Raw genomic sequence first — 22,045 nt, 5'->3', positions numbered from 1 at the left:
TGCAAGTAGGCAAGATGTTAAGTGAACATTGTTGGATTACATACTAAATGATAAGCATGCAAAAGAAAGACTCTTGGGTGTGAATGTACTGAGAGGGACATCTGGTGGGATGTCTGATCAGTGCTTGGTGGAGTCAAGGGTGAAAATTTGTAGAGGTGTTTGGGAAAGAGGAATGATGTAGGTGAAAAGAGGGATGTGACATAAGTATGGAGAAGAGATTTTTGTGAAGAAAAAAAAAACAGGAAAGATAGAGTGTAAAATGGCTGAAGGGGAGAGTAAACAAAGCTAGGGGAGTGGGTGAGCAATGAGAGGAATTTAGGGAGGCAGTGGTAGGTTGTGTGAGAGAAGTGTGAGGCATGCAGAGGACAGAAGGTGGCCAGGTGAGAAAGGGTTGTGAATGGTGGGATGAGGCACTAAAGTTGCTAGTGAAAGAGAAAAGAGAGATGTATGGATGGTACTGACTGAGAAGGAGAGCGAGTGATTAGGACATGTTCAGGAGAAGGAGACAGGAGGTCAAGAGGGTTCAAAAAGAGGACTAATGAGACTTGGGATGAGCAAGTGTCAGGAAACTTCAGGGAAAATAAAATGTTTTGGACAGAGTTTAATTGTATGAGGGAAAAAGAAAACACATCGAACATTGTTGATGGGGGCAAATGGGGAAGTGATAAGCGGCAGGAATGAGGTGATGAGATGGAGTGAGTACTTTGAGAGACTTGAATGTGTTTGATGATCAGATGGCAGATGTAGGGTGTCTGAATCAGGAAGGTATGCAGAGTAAGAGTTATGGAAATAGGTTTGGTGATGAGAGAAAAGGTGGTAAAAGCCTTGCACAAGATGAAATGTGACATCATGGCTAGAGGGTATGGTACTGTAGTTAAATATCTCACAAGGAGTGACTGTTAGTTGTTTTTTTATGGTGTATGGATGTGAGGCATGAGCTCTAATTGAGAATGTGTGGAGGAGGATGGTTGTGTTGAAAATTTAATGTCTGAGAACATGATGTTTGAGTAGATAATAAAAGAGAAAGAGAGAGCTTTGATATAAAGAAGAGTGTGGTTGACGGAGCTGAAGAGGGTGTGCTGAAATACTTTGGACATATAGAGAGAATGAATGAGGAGAGGTAAACAAAGAAGATGTATGTGTTAGAAGTCATTGTTCCATCCATGTCCCTTAGCTTTTCCAATCTTAAGAGCTTTATTGTTCCTCTTCTTCTGCTGTGATATATTCTCCCAAATGATGTACAGGTACACCACCGAATTTCTGGCAACTGATGGTTCAGCACCTCTTTTAGTCCTGACAAGATTATGTTCGGAACTTGAAATTACCACGGCCACCAGACTAGTTTACTGGGCAGCCACAGATGGCAATGTGTGTACAGCACACTTATTTACATTCTTCACACTGCACTTGCCAGTGGTGATACCGCAATTCTTTGGGATTCGTAGCCTATTTTGCTTAAATTTAATCGTAGCTATGACTTCTAAGACAAATTAGTGTGTCAGTCATGGTGTCAAATGTAAACACCAGTCCATATGATCCAAGATAAAGTAGTACTGTTGAAAAAAATGGACTGTGGTGTTTTAGTACATAAGCTGTGTGACAGTATTGGTTCATCAACTGTTTATGATATAAAGAAGCAAAGGGAGAAAATATTGAAATTCTATGCAGACAGCAGTTCCAAGAAGCAAATGACGATTAGAAAAACTATGAAATATGATAAGAGTATTAAGCAAGATAAAGTGATGATGGAATGGTTTCAACAGCATCAGAGTGATGTAGACATGTCAGTTAGCATGATAGTGGACCAGGCTAAGTTGGTCCATAAAGAACTTAAATTACAACATGGGCATGACTATAGTGAAAAATGGCTTCAAAGTTTCAAGAAGCGTCATGGAATTTCCATGAATAAAGTGTGCGGAGAAAAGCGGTCTGCAAACCACAGAGCTGCCGAGTGTGTGGACGAATTTGCAAAACTCGTAGCTGACGAGCATCTCAGTCCTGAGCATGTGTATAATGCAGACAAAACTGCATTATTCTGGTGATGCACTCCAAGGAAAACACTAACAACAGAAAACGAAGAAGAACCTACAGGATTCAAGCAATCTAAGGACAGACTTACCATCTTAGGGTGCCCAAACATATAATATTTGTTTGATTTAGATTTGTGGTAGTCCATGGTATACTTTAGACACATATGAGATGTATAATTAGTGGGTTAGAGGTTTGTTAATGAATTATTATTAGATGACCATGGTTGGTCCGGCAAAATGGTTAATCCAGCAAGCCTTTGGAACCAAGAGTGCCGGAAAATCGATGGTGTACCTGTACCTACTTCTCTTTCTCTTTACCTGTATTCCTCCTGAACCAAGAGACACATCTCTTTCACCATATTGTCCAATTAGTTCTCTGAAATATTATATCCATTTTTTGGAGACCTCATATTTTGTTGCTACATTTTCTTTGAATAGTATGATATATAGGGTGTACATGAAATTGTAACTAGATGGAACAGTAATGATTTATGAACTAGTATTCATATGTTTATTCTGTTTTCTGTCATACATTGAGATAGTTTTTTCCATGGTGTATCAGTTTGATGGGGCTTTGTTGGAAAGTTTCCATGACTGATTCAACTTTGGTGTTGCATACATGAGATCCTTCTAGTTGTAAAGCCTTCAACTTACTGCATGTTGATATACACTTGTCATGACTGTTTCATGTCACATTTTGATGAAGTCTTATAGCACCTGAGTTGTTGATATTGTCTTGATAAACCACTCCACAGAATTTGCCTTCTGTTGTTCTGAAAGTAAAAGTAGCACTCCACAAGACATACAAACACCATTTGTTAACAACAGATTAAAACCCTGTGTTTATTGTGTCTGTTCCAGACACTGCCTACAAGTAGGGATATCAGTTTACAAAATAGATATTTCCATTTTGTGTACTTTCATTCCTTACATATACCTTTCTTCTTTTCATATTTACTTCTTTCCATAAATGACTCAAAAGACTCATTTTTCCTTCAAGGTTCTCTCCCTGACCTTGTTTTTTCTTCCCCATGCTTTTAAATCTCTTATTCAGGGATTCATTTATTTATTTATTTTGCTTTGTCGTTGTCTCCTGCGTTAGCGAGGTAGCGCAAGGAAAGAGACGGCACGAAAGAATGGCCCAACCCACCCACATACACATACACGTCCACACACGCAAATATACATACCTATACATCTCAATGTATACATACATATACACACACAGACATATACATATATACACATGTACATGGTTAATACTGTCTGCCTTTATTCATTCCCATTGCCACCCTGCCACACATGAAATAACAACCCCCTCCCTCGCATGTGCACGAGGTACTGCTAGGAAAAGACAACAAAGGCCACTTTTGTTCACACTCAGTCTCTACCTGTCATGTAATAATGCACCGAAACCACAGCTCCCTTTCCACATCCAGGCCCCACAGAACTTTCCATGGTTTACCCCAGATGCTTCACATGCCCTGATTCAATCCATTGACAGCACGTCAACCCTGGTATATCACATCGTTCCAATTCACTCTATTCCTTGCACGCCTTTCACCCTCCTGCATGTTCAGGCCCCAATCGCTCAAAATCTTCTTCACTCCATCTTTCCACCTGCAATTTGGTCTCCCACTTCTCCTTGTTCCCTCCACCTCTGACACATATATCCTCTTGATCATTCTTTCCTCACTCATTCTCTCCATGTGACCAAACCATTTCAAAACACCCTCTTCTGCTCTCTCAACCACACTCTTTTTATTACCACACATCTCTCTTACCCTTTCATTACTTACTCGATCAAACCACCTCATACCACATATTGCCCGCAAACATCTCATTTCCAGTACATTCACCCTCCTCCACACAACTCTATCTATAGCCCACACCTCGCAACCATATAACATTGTTGGAACCACTATTCCTTCAAACATACCCTTTTTTGCTTTCCGAGATAATGTTCTCGACTTCCACACATTCTTCAACGCTCTCAGGACTTTCGCCCCCTCCCCCACCGTATGATTCACTTCAGCTTCCATGGTTCCATCCGCTGCCAAATCCACTCCCGGATATCTAAAACACTTCATTTCCTCCAGTTTTTCTCTCCATTCAAACTTACCTCCCAGTTGAATTGTCCCTCAACCCTGCTGTACCTAATAACCTTGCTCTTATTCACATTTACTCTCAGCCTTCTTCTTTGACACACTTTACCAAACTCAGTCACCAGCTTCTGCAGTTTCTCACCCGAATCAGCCACCAGCGCTGTATCAATAGTGAACAACAACTGGCTCACTTCCCAAGCTCTCTCATCCACAACAGACTGCATATTTGCCCCTCTTTCCAAAACTCTTGCATTCACCTCCCTAACAACCCCATCCATAAGCAAATTAAACAACCATGGAGACATCACACACCCCTGCTGCAAACCTGCATTCACTGAGAACCAATCACTTTCCTCTCTTCCTACACGTACACATGCCTTACATCCTCGATAAAAACTTTAAGCTGCTTCTAACAACTTGCCTCCAACACCATATATTCTTAATACCTTCCACAGAGCATCTCTATCAACTCGCATTTGCCTTCTCCAGATCCATAAATGCTACATAGAAATCCATTTCCTTTTCTAAGTATTTCTCACATACACTCTTCAAAGCAAACACCTGATCCACACATCCTCTACCACTTCTGAAACCACACTGCTCTTCCCCAATCTGATGCTCTGTACATGCCTTCACCTTCTTAATCAATACCCTCCCATATAATTTCCCAGGAATACTCAACAAACTTATACCTCTGGAATTTGAGCACTCACTTTTATCCCCTTTGCTTTTGTACACTGGCACTATGCAAAAATTCCGCCAATCCTCAGGCATCTCACCATGAGTCATACATACAATACAGTCACCCTCTTTGTCAATAAATTCCACTGCAATACCATCCAAACCCGCTGCCTTGCTGGCTTTCATCTTCCGCAAAGCTTTTACTACCTTTTCTCTGTTTACCAGATCATTTTACCTAACCCTTTCACTTTGCACTCCACCTCAACCAAAAGACCCTATATCTGCCACTCTATCATCAAATGCATTCAACAAACCTTCAAAATACTCACTTTATCTCCTTCTCACATCACCACTACTTGTTATCACCTCCCCATTAGCCCCCTTCACTGAAGTTCTCATTTGTTCCCTTGTCTTACGCACTTTATTTACCTCCTTCCAGAACATCTTTTTATCCTCCCTAAAATTTAATGATACTCTCTCACCCAAACTCTCAATGGCTCTCTTTTTCACCTCTTGCACCTTTCTCTTGACCTCCTGCCTCTATCTTTTATACATCTCCCACTCATATGCATTATTTTCCTGCAAAAATCGTCCAAATGCCTCTCTCTTCTCTTTCACTAATAATCTTGCTTCTTCATCCCACCACTCACTACCCTTTCTAATCTGCCCACCTCCCACGCTTCTCATGCCACAAGCATCTTTTGCGCAAGCCATCACTGCTTCCCTAAATACATCCCATTCCTTCCCCACTCTCCTTACATCCTTTGTTCTCACCTTTTTCCATTCTGTAATCATTCTCTCCTGGTACTTCCTCACACAAGTCTCCTTCCCAAGCTCACTTCCTCTCATCACTCTATTCACCCCAACATTCTCTCTTCTTTTCTGAAAACCTCTACAAATCTTCACCTTCACCTGCACAAGATAATGATCAGACATCCCTCCAGTTGTACCTCTCAGCACATTAACATCCAAAAGTCTCTCTTTTGCGCACCTATCAACATGTAATCCAATAACGCTCTCTGGCCATTTCTCCTACTTTTTTTTTTTTTATACTTTGTCGCTGTCTCCCGCGTTTGCGAGGTAGCGCAAGGAAACAGACGAAAGAAATGGCCCAACCCCTCCCCATACACATGTATATACATACGTCCACACACGCAAATATACATACCTACACAGCTTTCCATGGTTTACCCCAGACGCTTCACATGCCCTGATTCAATCCACTGACAGCACGTCAGCCCCGGTATACCACATCGCTCCAATTCACTCTGTTCCTTGCCCTCCTTTCACCCTCCTGCATGTTCAGGCCCTGATCACACAAAATCTTTTTCACTCCATCTTTCCACCTCCAATTTGGTCTCCCTCTTCTCCTTGTTCCCTCCACCTCCGACACATATATCCTCTTGGTCAATCTTTCCTCACTCATCCTCTCCATGTGCCCAAACCACTTCAAAACACCCTCTTCTGCTCTCTCAACCACGCTCTTTTTATTTCCACACATCTCTCTTACCCTTACGTTACTCACTCGATCAAACCACCTCACACCACACATTGTCCTCAAACATCTCATTTCCAGCACATCCATCCTCCTGCGCACAACTCTATCCATAGCCCACGCCTCGCAACCATACAACATTGTTGGAACCTCTATTCCTTCAAACATACCCACCTTTGCTTTCTCCTACTTACATACGTATACTTATGTATATCTCTCTTTTTAAACCAAGTACTCCCAATCACTAGTCCTTTTCCAGCACATAAATCTACAAGCTCTTCACCATTTCCATTTACAACACTGAACACCCCATGTACACCAATTATTCCCTCAACTGCCACATTACTCATCTTTGCATTCAAGTCACCCATCACTATAACCCGGTCTCGTGCATCAAAACTACTAACACACTCATTCAGCTGCTCCCAAAACACTTGCCTCTCATGATCTTTCTTCTCATGCCCAGGTGCATATGCACCAATAATCACCAATCTCTCTCCATCCACTTTCAATTTTACCCATATCAATCTAGAGTTTACTTTCTTACACTCTATCACATACTCCTACCACTCCTGTTTCAGGAATAGTGCTACTCCTTCCCTTGCTCTTGTCCTCTCACTAACCCCTGACTTTACTCCCAAGACATTCCCAAACCACTCTTCCCCTTTACCCTTGAGCTTTGTTTCACTCAGAGCCAAAACATCCAGGTTCTTTTCCTCAAACATTATACCTGTCTCTCCTTTTTTCTCATCTTGGTTACATCCACAAACATGAAACACCCCAATCTGAGCCTTCGAGGAGGATGAGCACTCCCCGCATGACTCCTCCTTCTGTTTCCCCTTTTATAAAGTTAAAATACAGTGAGGGGAGGGTTTCCAGCCCCCACTCCCGTCCCCTTTAGTCGCCTTCTATGACATGTGAGGAATGCATGGGAAGTATTCTTTCTCCCTTATCCCCAGGGGTAGGGGAGAAGGTATTAAGAATATATGGTGTGGCAGGCAAGTTGCTAGAAGTAGTGATTAGTTTTTATCAAGGATGTAAGACATGCGTACGAGTAGGAAAAGAGGAAAGGGATTGGTTCTCAGTGAATGTCAGTTTGCGGCAGGGGTGTGTGATGTGTCCTTGGTTGTTTGATTTGTTTATGGATGGGGTTGTTAGGGAGGTGAGTGCAAGAGTTTTGGAGAGAGGGGCAAGTATGCTGTCTGTTGTGGATGAGAGAGCTTAGGAAGTGAGTCAGTTGTTGTTCGCTGATGATACAGCGCTGGTGGCTGATTTGGGTGAGAAACTGCAGAAGCTGGTGACTGAGTTTGGTAAAGTGTGTCAAAGAAGAAAGCTGAGAGTAAATGTGAATAAGAACAAGGTTATTAGGTACAGTAGATTTGAGGGTCAAGTCAGTTGTGAGGTAAGTTTGAATGGAGAGAAACTGGAGGAAGTGAAGTGTTTTAGATATCTGGAAGTGGATTTGGCAGTGGATGGAACCATGGAAGTGGAAGTGAGTCACAGGGTGGGGGAGGGGTGAAAGTTCTGGGAGCGTTGAAAAATGTGTGGAAGGTGAGAACAATATCTCAGAAAGCAAAAAAGGGAAAAATGGGTATGTTTGAAGGAATAGTGGTACTAACAATGTTATATGGTTGCGAGGTGCGGGCTCTAGATAGAGTTCTGCGGAGGAGGATGGATGTGTTGTAAATGAGATGTTTGAGGACAATATGTGGTGTGAGGTGGTTTGATCAAGTAAGTAATGAAAGGGTAAGAGAGATGTGTGGTAATAAAAAGAGTGTGGGTGAGAGAGCAGAAGAGGATGTTTTGAAATAGTTTGGTCACATGGAGAGAATGAGTGAGGAAAGATTGACAGAGAGGATATATGTGCCAGAGGTGGAGGGAACGAGAAGTGGGAGACCAAAATGGAGGTGGAAAGATGGAGTGAAAAAGATTTTGAGCAATCGAGGCCTGAACATGCAGGAGGGTGAAAGGCGTGCAAGGAATAGAGTGAATTGGAACGATGTGGTATACTGGGGTCGACGTGCTGTCAAGGGATTGAACCAGGGCATGTGAAGCATCTGGGATAAACCATGGAAAGTTTTGTGGGGCCTGAATATGGAAAGGGAACTGTGGTTTCAGTGCATTATACATGACAGCTAGAAACTGAGTGTGAACGAATGTGGGCTTTGTTGTCTTTTCCTAGCGCTACCTCACGCACATGCGGGGAGGGGGTTGTCATTTGTCATTTCATATTTGGTGGGGTGGGGTTGGGAATGAATAAAGACTGCAAGTATGAATTATGTACATGTGTATATATGTATATGTCTGTGTATGTATATATATATGTATACATTGAAATGTTTAGGTATGTATATGTGCGTGTGTGGACATGTATGTATATACATGTGTATGTGGGTGGGTTGGGCCATTCTTTCGTCTGTTTCCTTGTGCTACCTCGCAAATGTGGAAGACAGCAACAAAGTATAATAAATGAAATATGAATAGATAGTAAGATGTACCAAGATAGTGACATTAGGAGGATATTCTTTGTGAGAACTGCTTTACCATTTGATATTATGTATTCTGCTGATGCAAAAGTTTGCTTTTAGAAAGATGAAACGTGTGGTCTTTGTAAATATTAGAAAGATAAAAAAATTATCTTATAAATCATTTAAGTAATTGATAGGTTATTACTATTCTTTTGTAGCCAAAATTATGTTGGGAAGAGAATTTGAATGTACTATTCTTACGTGGCATTTTAATATTCCCAGCCAAATGGTATGTCTACCCCTGAGAAAGTAGTCAGAAGTCGCCCTGTTAGCTTACCAGGGTCTAGTTCACCAGTATGCCAGCGGAGTGCAGATCACCATAGCTCTACTGAAGAGCGTGGCTTAGGAGATTTTCGGGGCAGTGAACATCGTAGTTCCTCTACACGTTGGCCCAGAGGTCAGCCTCCTCCACCCCCTCCAGCAGCAAGTAAATCTGCTTGTAAGTAACTACGCTCACAATTTGTTGTTACTATTTTTAGTTTTTTATGTAAGTAGTCAGTGGTGTAATATAATCATTTTTTATATTAGTGCTGTTTAATGTGATAGGCATATTTTGCAAAATTCACATGTCATATTGAAGAAAGAAACCACACTTATTTGAAGAATGTTTGTTTCAAAATGTCTTAATGTATTGTGGACCTTTGCCAGCTGGAGAAATGCAAATGCAAAATGGAACATTGCGTGTAAGGGTTTTGTTATATTTAGTATGAACTTAGCTGCTTTCGGTAACTTCATTGGCTTTTTCAGGCTTAGTCAGTTTCAGATTATTCTTAATTTTCTGAAAGATTAACTTATTGTTAGTTTTATACCATCAAATGTGATCACTCACTTATATAATTGAAATCAGAACTGTGATACTAGACTCAGACATTTCTAAATTCTTTCATTGCTTACTGTAAAATGTCACTTCTATTTAAAGATTCTTGTACAGAATTTTCCTCCAGCTTCACAGTAAAATGGACACATTTTACTTAGTTATGTATGATGGGGAGAAAGAATACCTCCCATATATTCCCTGTTTGTCGTAGAAGGCAATTAATAGGGATGGGAGTGGGTATGGCTGGAAATCCTCCTCTTCTCTTCTGTTTTACTTTTCCAAAAGAGAGAACAGAGAAAGAGGGCAAGTGAGGATTTTTTCCCTCAAAAGCTCAGTCATAGTCATTTGCTCTTGATGCTACCTCACTAATGCTGTAGATAGCATGTATGAAACAAAGAAAGAAAGATGTGTGGTGATAAAAAGAGTGTGGTTGAGAGAGCAGAAGAGGGTGTGTTGAAATGGCATATGGAGAGAATGAGTGATGAAAGGTTGACAAAGAGGATGAATGTGTCAGAGGTGGAAGGAACAAGATGAAGCGGATGACCAGATTGGAGGGGGAAGGATGGAATGAAAAAGATTTTTAGCAATCAAGGCCTGAACATGCAGGAGGGTGAAAGGTGCACAAGGAATGAAGAGAATTGGAGTGATGTGGTATACTGGGGTCGATGTGCTGTCGATGGAGTGAACCAGGGCATGTGAAACGTCTGGGGTAAGCCATGGAAAGGTCTGTGTGGCCTGGATGTGGTTAGGGAGCTGTGGTTACCGTGCATTACACATGACACCTAGGGACTGAGTATGAACATATGTGGCCTTTTTTTTTTTTTGTTTTCCTGATGCTACCTCGCTGAAGCAGGGAGTAATGATGATGCTTTCTGTGGGACAGGGTGGTGTTAAGAACAGAGGACTGAGCCTTAGAAGGAATATCCTCACTTAGCCCCCTTCTCTGTTCCATTTTTTTGAAAAGTAAAAAACAAGAAGGGAGGATTTTCAGCCCCCCCCCCACACACACACCCCCACCCCTCCCCTTTTAGTTGCCTTATACGACATGCAGGGAAAACGTGGGAAGTATTCTTTCTCCCCTATCCCAAGGGATATATATATATATATATATATATATTCTTTCTTTCTTTCATACTATTTGCCATTTCCCGCATTAGCGAGGTAGCGTTAAGAACAGAGGACTGGGCCTTTGAGGGAATATCCTCACCTAGCCCCCTTCTCTGTTCCTTCTTTTGGAAAATTAAAAAAAAAAATGAGAGGGGAGGATTTCCAGCCCCCCGCTCCCTCCCCTTTTAGTCGCCTTCTACGACACGCAGGGAATACGTGGGAAGTATTCTTTCTCCCCTATCCTCTGTTCTTAGCGCTACCTCGTTATCGCGGGAAATGGCGAATAGTATGAAAAAAAAAAAAAAATATATATATATATATATATATATATATATATATATATATATATATATATTTTTTTTTTATATATTTTTTGCTTTGTCGCTGTCTCCTGTATTGCGAGGTAGCGCAAGGAAACAGACGAAAGAAATGGCCCAACCCACCCCCATACACATGTATATACATACATCCACACACGCAAATATACATACCTACACAGCTTTCTATGGTTTACCCCAGACGCTTCACATGCCCTGATTCAATCCACTGACAGCACGTCAACCCCGGTATACCACATTGCTCCAATTCACTCTATTCCTTGCCCTCCTTTCACCCTCCTGCATGTTCAGGCCCCGATCACACAAAATCTTTTTCACTCCATCTTTCCACCTCCAATTTGGTCTTCCTCTTCTCCTCGTTCCCTCCACCTCCGACACATATATCCTCTTGGTCAACCTTTCCTCGCTCATTCTCTCCATGTGCCCAAACCATTTCAAAACACCCTCTTCTGCTCTCTCAACCACGCTCTTTTTATTTCCACACATCTCTCTTACCCTTACGTTACTTACTCGATCAAACCACCTCACACCACACATTGTCCTCAAACATCTCATTTCCAGCACATCCATCCTCCTGCGCACCACTCTATCCATAGCCCACGCCTCGCAACCATACAACATTGTTGGAACCACTATTCCTTCAAACATACCCATTTTTGCTTTCCGAGATAATGTTCTCGACTTCCACACATTCTTCAAGGCTCCCAGAATTTTCGCCCCCGCCCCCACCCTATGATCCACTTCCGCTTCCATGGTCCTATCCGCTGCCAGATCCACTCCCAGATATCTAAAACACTTCACTTCCTCCAGTTTTTCTCCATTCAAACTCGCCTCCCAATTGACTTGACCCTCAACCCTACTGTACCTAATAACCTTGCTCTTCTTCACATTTACTCTTAACTTTCTTCTTTCACACACTTTACCAAACTCAGTCACCAGCTTCTGCAGTTTCTCACATGAATCAGCCACCAGCGCTGTATCATCAGCGAACAACAACTGACACTTCCCAAGCTCTCTCATCCCCAACAGACTTCATACTTGCCCCTCTTTCCAAAACTCTTGCATTCACCTCCCTAACAACCCCATCCATAAACAAATTAAACAACCATGGAGACATCACACACCCCTGCCGCAAACCTACATTCACTGAGAACCAATCACTTTCCTCTCTTCCTACACGTACACATGCCTTACATACTCGATAAAAACTTTGCACTGCTTCTAACAACTTGCCTCCCACACCATATATTCTTAATACCTTCCACAGAGCATCTCTATCAACTCTATCATATGCCTTCTCCAGATCCATAAATGCTACATACAAATCCATTTGCTTTTCTAAGTATTTCTCACATACATTCTTCAAAGCAAACACCTGATCCACACATCCTCTACCACTTCTGAAACCACACTGCTCTTCCCCAATCTGATGCTCTGTACATGCCTTCACCCTCTCAATCAATACCCTCCCATATAATTTACCAGGAATACTCAACAAACTTATACCTCTGTAATTTGAGCACTCACTCTTATCCCCTTTGCCTTTGTACAATGGCACTATGCACGCATTCCGCCAATCCTCAGGCACCTCACCATGAGTCATACATACATTAAATAACCTTACCAACCAGTCAACAATACAGTCACCCCCTTTTTTAATAAATTCCACTGCAATACCATCCAAACCTGCTGCCTTGCCGGCTTTCATCTTCCGCAAAGCTTTTACTACCTCTTCTCTGTTTACCAAATCATTTTCCCTAACCCTCTCACTTTGCACACCACCTCGACCAAAACACCCTATATCTGCCACTCTATCATCAAACACATTCAACAAACCTTCAAAATACTCATTCCATCTCCTTCTCACATCACCACTACTTGTTATCACCTCCCGATTTGCGCCCTTCACTGAAGTTCCCATTTGCTCCCTTGTCTTACGCACTTTATTTACCTCCTTCCAGAACATCTTTTTATTCTCCCTAAAATTTAATGATACTCTCTCACCCCAACTCTCATTTGCCCTTTTTTTCACCTCTTGCACCTTTCTCTTGACCTCCTGTCTCTTTCTTTTATACATCTCCCACTCAATTGCATTTTTTCCCTGCAAAAATCGTCCAAATGCCTCTCTCTTCTCTTTCACTAATACTCTTACTTCTTCCTCCCACCACTCACTACCCTTTCTAATCAACCCATCTCCCACTCTTCTCATGCCACAAGCATCTTTTGCGCAATCCATCACTGATTCCCTAAATACATCCCATTCCTCCCCCACTCCCCTTACTTCCAATGTTCTCACCTTTTTCCATTCTGTACTCAGTCTGTCCTGGTACTTCCTCACACAAGTCTCCTTCCCAAGCTCACTTACTCTCACCACCCTCTTCACCCCAACATTCACTCTTCTTTTCTGAAAACCCATACAAATCTTCACCTTAGCCTCCACAAGATAATGATCAGACATCCCTCCAGTTGCACCTCTCAGCACATTAACATCCAAAAGTCTCTCTTTCGCGCGCCTGTCAATTAACACGTAATCCAATAACACTCTCTGGCCATCTCTCCTACTTACATAAGTATACTTATGTATATCTCGCTTTTTAAACCAGGTATTCCCAATCATCAGTCCTTTTTCAGCACATAAATCTACAAGCTCTTCACCATTTCCATTTACAACACTGAACACCCCATGTATACCAATTATTCCCTCAACTGCCACATTACTCACCTTTGCATTCAAATCACCCATCACTATAACCCGGTCTCGTGCATCAAAACCACTAACACACTCACTCAGCTGCTCCCAAAACACTTGCCTCTCATGATCTTTCTTCTCATGCCCAGGTGCATATGCACCAATAATCACCCATCTCTCTCCATCAACTTTCAGTTTTACCCATATCAATCGAGAATTTACTTTCTTACATTCTATCACATACTCCCACAACTCCTGTTTCAGGAGTACTGCTACTCCTTCCCTTGCTCTTGTCCTCTCACTAACCCCTGACTTTACTCCCAAGACATTCCCAAACCACTCTTCCCCTTTACCCTTGAGCTTCGTTTCACTCAGAGCCAAAACATCCAGGTTCCTTTCCTCAAACATACTACCTATCTCTCCTTTCTTCACATCTTGGTTACATCCACACACATTTAGGCACCCCAATCTGAGCCTTCGAGGAGGATGAGCACTCCCCGCGTGACTCCTTCTTCTGTTTCCCATTTTAGAAAGTTAAAAAAGTACAAGGAGGGGAGGATTTCTGGCCCCCCGCTCCCGTCCCCTCTAGTCGCTTTCTACGACACGCGAGGAATGCGTGGGAAGTATTCTTTCACCCCTATCCCCAGGGATAATATACATATATATATATACACATACACACACATACACACACATACGCACATATACACACACACACACACATACATATATATATACATATGAAAAATGTAAGAAACAATTTAGAAAACTGAAACTTCTAGCTTGAAATGAAATGAAATATATATATATATATATATATATATATATATATATATATATATTTTTTTTTTTTTTTTTTTTATACTTTGTCGCTGTCTCCCGCATTTGCGAGGTAGCGCAAGGAAACAGACGAAAGAAATGGCCCAACCCCCCCCATACACATGTATATACATACGTCCACACACGCAAATATACATACCTACACAGCTTTCCATGGTTTACCCCAGACGCTTCACATGCCTTGATTCAATCCACTGACAGCACGTCAGCCCCGGTATACCACATCGCTCCAATTCACTCTATTCCTTGCCCTCCTTTCACCCTCCTGCATGTTCAGGCCCTGATCACACAAAATCTTTTTCACTCCATCTTTCCACCTCCAATTTGGTCTCCCTCTTCTCCTTGTTCCCTCCACCTCCGACACATATATCCTCTTGGTCAATCTTTCCTCACTCATCCTCTCCATGTGCCCAAACCACTTCAAAACACCCTCTTCTGCTCTCTCAACCACGCTCTTTTTATTTCCACACATCTCTCTTACCCTTACGTTACTCACTCGATCAAACCACCTCACACCACACATTGTCCTCAAACATCTCATTTCCAGCACATCCATCCTCCTGCGCACAACTCTATCCATAGCCCACGCCTCGCAACCATACAACATTGTTGGAACCACTATTCCTTCAAACATACCCATTTTTGCTTTCCGAGATAATGTTCTCGACTTCCACACATTCTTCAAGGCCCCCAGAATTTTCGCCCCCTCCCCCACCCTATGATCCACTTCCGCTTCCATGGTTCCATCCACTGCCAGATCCACTCCCAGATATCTAAAACACTTCACTTCCTCCAGTTTTTCTCCATTCAAACTCACCTCCCAATTGACTTGACCCTCAACCCTACTGTACCTAATAACCTTGCTCTTATTCACATTTACTCTTAACTTTCTTCTTCCACACACTTTACCAAACTCAGTCACCAGCTTCTGCAGTTTCTCACATGAATCAGCCACCAGCGCTGTATCATCAGCGAACAACAACTGACTCACTTCCCAAGCTCTCTCATCCCCAACAGACTTCATACTTGCCCCTCTTTCCAAAACTCTTGCATTTACCTCCCTAACAACCCCATCCATAAACAAATTAAACAACCATGGAGACATCACACACCCCTGCAGCAGGTTTGGATGGTATTGCAGTGGAATTTATTAAAAAAGGGGGTGACTGTATTGTTGACTGGTTGGTAAGGTTATTTAATGTATGTATGACTCATGGTGAGGTGCCTGAGGATTGGCAGAATGCGTGCATAGTGCCATTGTACAAAGGCAAAGGGGATAAGAGTGAGTGCTCAAAGTACAGAGGGATAAGTTTGTTGAGTATTCCTGGCAAATTATATGGGAGGGTATTGATTGAGAGGGTGAAGGCATGTACAGAGCATCAGATTGGGGAAGAGCAGTGTGGTTTCAGAAGTGGTAGAGGATGTGTGGATCAGGTGTTTGCTTTGAAGAATGTATGTGAGAAATACTTAGAAAAGCAAATGGATTTGTATGTAGCATTTATGGATCTGGAGAAGGCATATGATAGAGTTGATAGAGATGCTCTGTGGAAGGTATTAAGAATATATGGTGTGGGAGGCAAGTTGTTAGAAGCAGTGAAAAGTTTTTATCGAGTATGTAAGGCATGTGTACGTGTAGGAAGAGAGGAAAGTGATTGGTTCTCAGTGAATGTAGGTTTGCGGCAGGGGTGCGTGATGTCTCCATGGTTGTTTAATTTGTTTATGGATGGGGTTGTTAGGGAGGTGAATGCAAGAGTTTTGGAAAGAGGGGCAAGTATGAAGTCTGTTGGGGATGAGAGAGCTTGGGAAGTGAGTCAGTTGTTGTTCGCTGATGATACAGCGCTGGTGGCTGATTCATGTGAGAAACTGCAGAAGCTGGTGACTGAGTTTGGTAAAGTGTGTGAAAGAAGAAAGTTAAGAGTAAATGTGAATAAGAGCAAGGTTATTAGGTACAGTAGGGTTGAGGGTCAATTCAATTGGGAGGTCAGTTTGAATGGAGAAAAACTGGAGGAAGTGAAGTGTTTTAGATATCTGGGAGTGGATCTGGCAGTGGATGGAAACATGGAAGCGGAAGTGGATCATAGGGTGGGGGAGGGGGCGAAAATTCTGGGAGCCTTGAAGAATGTGTGGAAGTCGAGAACATTATCTCGGAAAGCAAAAATGGGTATGTTTGAAGGAATAGTGGTTCCAACAATGTTGTATGGTTGCGAGGCGTGGACTATGGATAGAGTTGTGCGCAGGAAGATGGATGTGCTGGAAATGAGATGTTTGAGGACAATGTGTGGTGTGAGGTGGTTTGATCGAGTAAGTAACGTAAGGGTAAGAGAGATGTGTGGAAATAAAAAGAGCGTGGTTGAGAGAGCAGAAGAGGGTGTTTTGAAATGGTTTGGTCACATGGAGAGAATGATTGAGGAAAGATTGACCAAGAGGATATATGTGTCGGAGGTGGAGGGAACGAGGAGAAGAGGGAGACCAAATTGGAGGTGGAAGGATGGAGTGAAAAAGATTTTGTGTGATTGGGGCCTGAACATGCAGGAGGGTGAAAGGAGGGCAAAGAATAGAGCGAATTGGAGCGATGTGGTATACCGGGGTTGACGTGCTGTCACTGGATTGAATCAAGGCATGTGTATGGGGGTGGGTTGTGCCATTTCTTTCGTCTGTTTCCTTGCGCTACCTCGCAAACGCGGGAGACAGCGACAAAGCAAAAAAAAAAATATATATATATATATATATATATATGTTTGAAGGAATAGTGGTTCCAACAATGTTGTATGGTTGCGAGGCGTGGGCTATGGATAGAGTTGTGCGCAGGAGGATAGAAGTGCTGGAAATGAGATGTTTGAGGACAATGTGTGGTGTTAGGTGGTTTGATCGAGTAAGTAACGTAAGGGTAAGAGAGATGTGTGGAAATAAAAAGAGCGTGGTTGAGAGAGCAGAAGAGGGCATTTTGAAATGGTTTGGGCACATGGAGAGAATGAGTGAGGAAAGATTGACCAAGAGGATATATGTGTCGGAGGTGGAGGGAACGAGAAGAGGGAGACCAAATTGGAGGTGGAAAGATGGAGTGAAAAAGATTTTGTGTGATTGGGGCCTGAACATGCAGGAGGGTGAAAGGAGGGCAAGGAATAGAGTGAATTGGAGCGATGTGGTATACCGGGGTTGACGTGCTGTCAGTGGATTAAATCAAAGCATGTGAAGTGTCTGGGGTAAACCATGGAAAGCTGTGTAGGTATGTATATTTGCGTGTGTGGACGTATGTATATACATGTGTATGGGGGTGGGTTGGGCCATTTCTTTCATCTGTTTCCTTGCGCTACCTCGCAAACGCGGGAGACAGCGACAAAAAAAAATATATATATATATATATATATATATATATATATATATATATATATATATATATATATATATATATATATATATTGTCCCTGGGGATAGGGGATTAAGAATACCTCCCACGTATTCCCTGCGTGTCGTAGAAGGCGACTAAAAGGGGAGGGAGTGTGGGGCTGGAAATCCTCCCCTCTCCTTTTTTTTTTTTTTTTTTTTTTAATTTTCCAAAAGAAGGAACAGAGGGGGCCTGGTGAGGATATTCCAAAAAAGGCTCAGTCCTCTGTTCTTAACGCTACCTCGCTAATGCGGGAAATGGCGAATAGTTTGAAAAAAAATATATATATATATATATATATATATATATATATTTTTTTTTTTTTTTTTTTTTTTTTTTTATACTTTGTCGCTGTCTCCCGCGTTTGCGAGGTAGCGCAAGGAAACAGACGAAAGAAATGGCCCAACCCCCCCCATACACATGTACATACACACGTCCACACACGCAAATATACATACCTACACAGCTTTCCTTGGTTTACCCCGGACGCTTCACATGCCTTGATTCAATCCACTGACAGCACGTCAACCCCTGTATACCACATCGCTCCAATTCACTCTATTCCTTGCCCTCCTTTCACCCTCCTGCATGTTCAGGCCCCGATCACACAAAATCCTTTTCACTCCATCTTTCCACCTCCAATTTGGTCTCCCTCTTCTCCTCGTTCCCTCCACCTCCGACACATATATCCTCTTGGTCAATCTTTCCTCACTCATTCTCTCCATGTGCCCAAACCATTTCAAAACACCCTCTTCTGCTCTCTCAACCACGCTCTTTTTATTTCCACACATCTCTCTTACCCTTATGTTACTTACTCGATCAAACCACCTCACACCACACATTGTCCTCAAACATCTCATTTCCAGCACATCCATCCTCCTGCGCACAACTCTATCCATAGCCCACGCCTCGCAACCATACAACATTGTTGGAACTACTATTCCTTCAAACATACCCATTTTTGCTTTCCGGGATAATGTTCTCGACTTCCACACATTTTTATATATATATATATAAAAATATATATATATATATATATATATATATATATTTTTTTTTTGCTTTGTCGCTGTCTCCCGCGTTTGCGAGGTAGCGCAAGGAAACAGACGAAAGAAATGGCCCAACCCACCCCCATACACATGTATATACATACGTCCACACACGCAACTATACATACCTACACAGCTTTCCATGGTTTACCCCAGACGCTTCACATGCCCCAATTCAATCCACTGACAGCACGTCAACCCCGGTATACCACATCGCTCCAATTCACTCTATTCCTTGCCCTCCTTTCACCCTCCTGCATGTTCAGGCCCCGATCACACAAAATCTTTTTCACTCCATCTTTCCACCTCCAATTTGGTCTCCCTCTTCTCCTCGTTCCCTCCACCTCCGACACATATATCCTCTTGGTCAATCTTTCCTCACTCATTCTCTCCATGTGCCCAAACCATTTCAAAACACTCACTTCTGCTCTCTCATCCACGCTCTTTTTATTTCCACACATCTCTCTTACCCTTACGTTACTTACTCGATCAAACCACCTAACACCACACATTGTCCTCAAACATCTCATTTTCAGCACATCCATCCTCCTGCGCACAACTCTATCCATAGCCCACGCCTCGCAACCATACAACATTGTTGGAACCACTATTCCTTCAAACATACCCATTTTTGCTTTCCGAGATAATGTTCTCGACTTCCACACATTCTTCAAGGCTCCCAGGATTTTCGCCCCCTCCCCACCCTATGATCCACTTCCGCTTCCATGGTTCCATCCGCTGCCAGATCCACTCCCAGATATCTAAAACACTTCACTTCCTCCAGTTTTTCTCCATTCAAACTCACCTCCCAATTGACTTGACCCTCAACCCTACTGTACCTAATAACCTTGCTCTTATTCACATTTACTCTTAACTTTCTTCTTTCACACACTTTACCAAACTCAGTCACCAGCTTCTGCAGTTTCTCACATGAATCAGCCACCAGCGCTGTATCATCAGCGAACAATAACTGACTCACTTCCCAAGCTCTCTCATCCCCAACAGACTTCATACTTGCCCCTCTTTCCAAAACTCTTGCATTCACCTACCTAACAACCCCATCCATAAACAAATTAAACAACCATGGAGACATCACACACCCCTGCCGCAAACCTACATTCACTGAGAACCAATCACTTTCCTCTCTTATTACACGTACACATGCCTTACATCCTCGATAAAAACTTTTCACTGCTTCTAACAACTTGCCTCCCACACCATATATTCTTAATACCTTCCACAGAGCATCTCTATCAACTCTATCATATGCCTTCTCCAGATCCATAAATGCTACATACAAATCCATTTGCTTTTCTAAGTATTTCTCACATACATTCTTCAAAGCAAATACCTGATCCACACATCCTCTACCACTTCTGAAACCACACTGCTCTTCCCCAATCTGATGCTCTGTACATGCCTTCACCCTCTCAATCAATACCCTCCCATATAATTTACCAGGAATACTCAACAAACTTATACCTCTGTAATTTGAGCACTCACTCTTATCCCCTTTGCCTTTGTACAATGGCACTATGCACGCATTCCGCCAATCCTCAGGCACCTCACCTGAGTCATACATACATTAAATAACCTTACCAACCAGTCAACAATACAGTCACCCCCTTTTTTAATAAATTCCACTGCAATACCATCCAAACCTGCTGCCTTGCCGGCTTTCATCTTCCGCAAAGCTTTTACTACCTCTTCTCTGTTTACCAAATCATTTTCCCTAACCCTCTCACTTTGCACACCACCTCGACCAAAACACCCTATATCTGCCACTCTATCATCAAACACATTCAACAAACCTTCAAAATACTCATTCCATCTCCTTCTCACATCACCACTACTTGTTATCACCTCCCGATTTGCGCCCTTCACTGAAGTTCCCATTTGCTCCCTTGTCTTACGCACTTTATTTACCTCCTTCCAGAACATCTTTTTATTCTCCCTAAAATTTAATGATACTCTCTCACCCCAACTCTCATTTGCCCTTTTTTTCACCTCTTGCACCTTTCTCTTGACCTCCTGTCTCTTTCTTTTATACATCTCCCACTCAATTGCATTTTTTCCCTGCAAAAATCGTCCAAATGCCTCTCTCTTCTCTTTCACTAATACTCTTACTTCTTCCTCCCACCACTCACTACCCTTTCTAATCAACCCATCTCCCACTCTTCTCATGCCACAAGCATCTTTTGCGCAATCCATCACTGATTCCCTAAATACATCCCATTCCTCCCCCACTCCCCTTACTTCCAATGTTCTCACCTTTTTCCATTCTGTACTCAGTCTGTCCTGGTACTTCCTCACACAAGTCTCCTTCCCAAGCTCACTTACTCTCACCACCCTCTTCACCCAACATTCACTCTTCTTTTCTGAAAACCCATACAAATCTTCACCTTAGCCTCCACAAGATAATGATCAGACATCCCTCCAGTTGCACCTCTCAGCACATTAACATCCAAAAGTCTCTCTTTCGCGCGCCTGTCAATTAACACGTAATCCAATAACACTCTCTGGCCATCTCTCCTACTTACATAAGTATACTTATGTATATCTCGCTTTTTAAACCAGGTATTCCCAATCATCAGTCCTTTTTCAGCACATAAATCTACAAGCTCTTCACCATTTCCATTTACAACACTGAACACCCCATGTATACCAATTATTCCCTCAACTGCCACATTACTCACCTTTGCATTCAAATCACCCATCACTATAACCCGGTCTCGTGCATCAAAACCACTAACACACTCACTCAGCTGCTCCCAAAACACTTGCCTCTCATGATCTTTCTTCTCATGCCAGGTGCATATGCACCAATAATCACCCATCTCTCTCCATCAACTTTCAGTTTTACCCATCAATCGAGAATTTACTTTCTTACATTCTATCACATACTCCCACAACTCCTGTTTCAGGAGTACTGCTACTCCTTCCCTTGCTCTTGTCCTCTCACTAACCCTGACTTTACTCCC

The 22,045-nt window shown here is 42.4% G+C and overlaps 1 protein-coding gene across 1 annotated transcript in view; it reads left to right on the top strand.

The window, feature by feature from the left end:
* The window catches only part of LOC139763546 (arf-GAP with SH3 domain, ANK repeat and PH domain-containing protein 1-like), a 272,263-nt gene that overhangs the window by 108,938 nt on the left and 141,280 nt on the right, over positions 1 to 22,045 (top strand). The window contains exon 8 of the mRNA XM_071689748.1: positions 9,062 to 9,278. Coding sequence (XP_071545849.1) covers positions 9,062 to 9,278 — 217 coding nt within the window. The remainder of the gene's footprint in view (positions 1 to 9,061; positions 9,279 to 22,045) is intronic.

The sequence above is a fragment of the Panulirus ornatus genome, chromosome 47 (genome assembly GCF_036320965.1).
Source record: "Panulirus ornatus isolate Po-2019 chromosome 47, ASM3632096v1, whole genome shotgun sequence".
NCBI lineage: Eukaryota > Metazoa > Arthropoda > Malacostraca > Decapoda > Palinuridae > Panulirus > Panulirus ornatus.
Note: the sequence above shows the minus strand (reverse complement) of the source record. Positions and strands in the feature narration are given on the sequence as shown.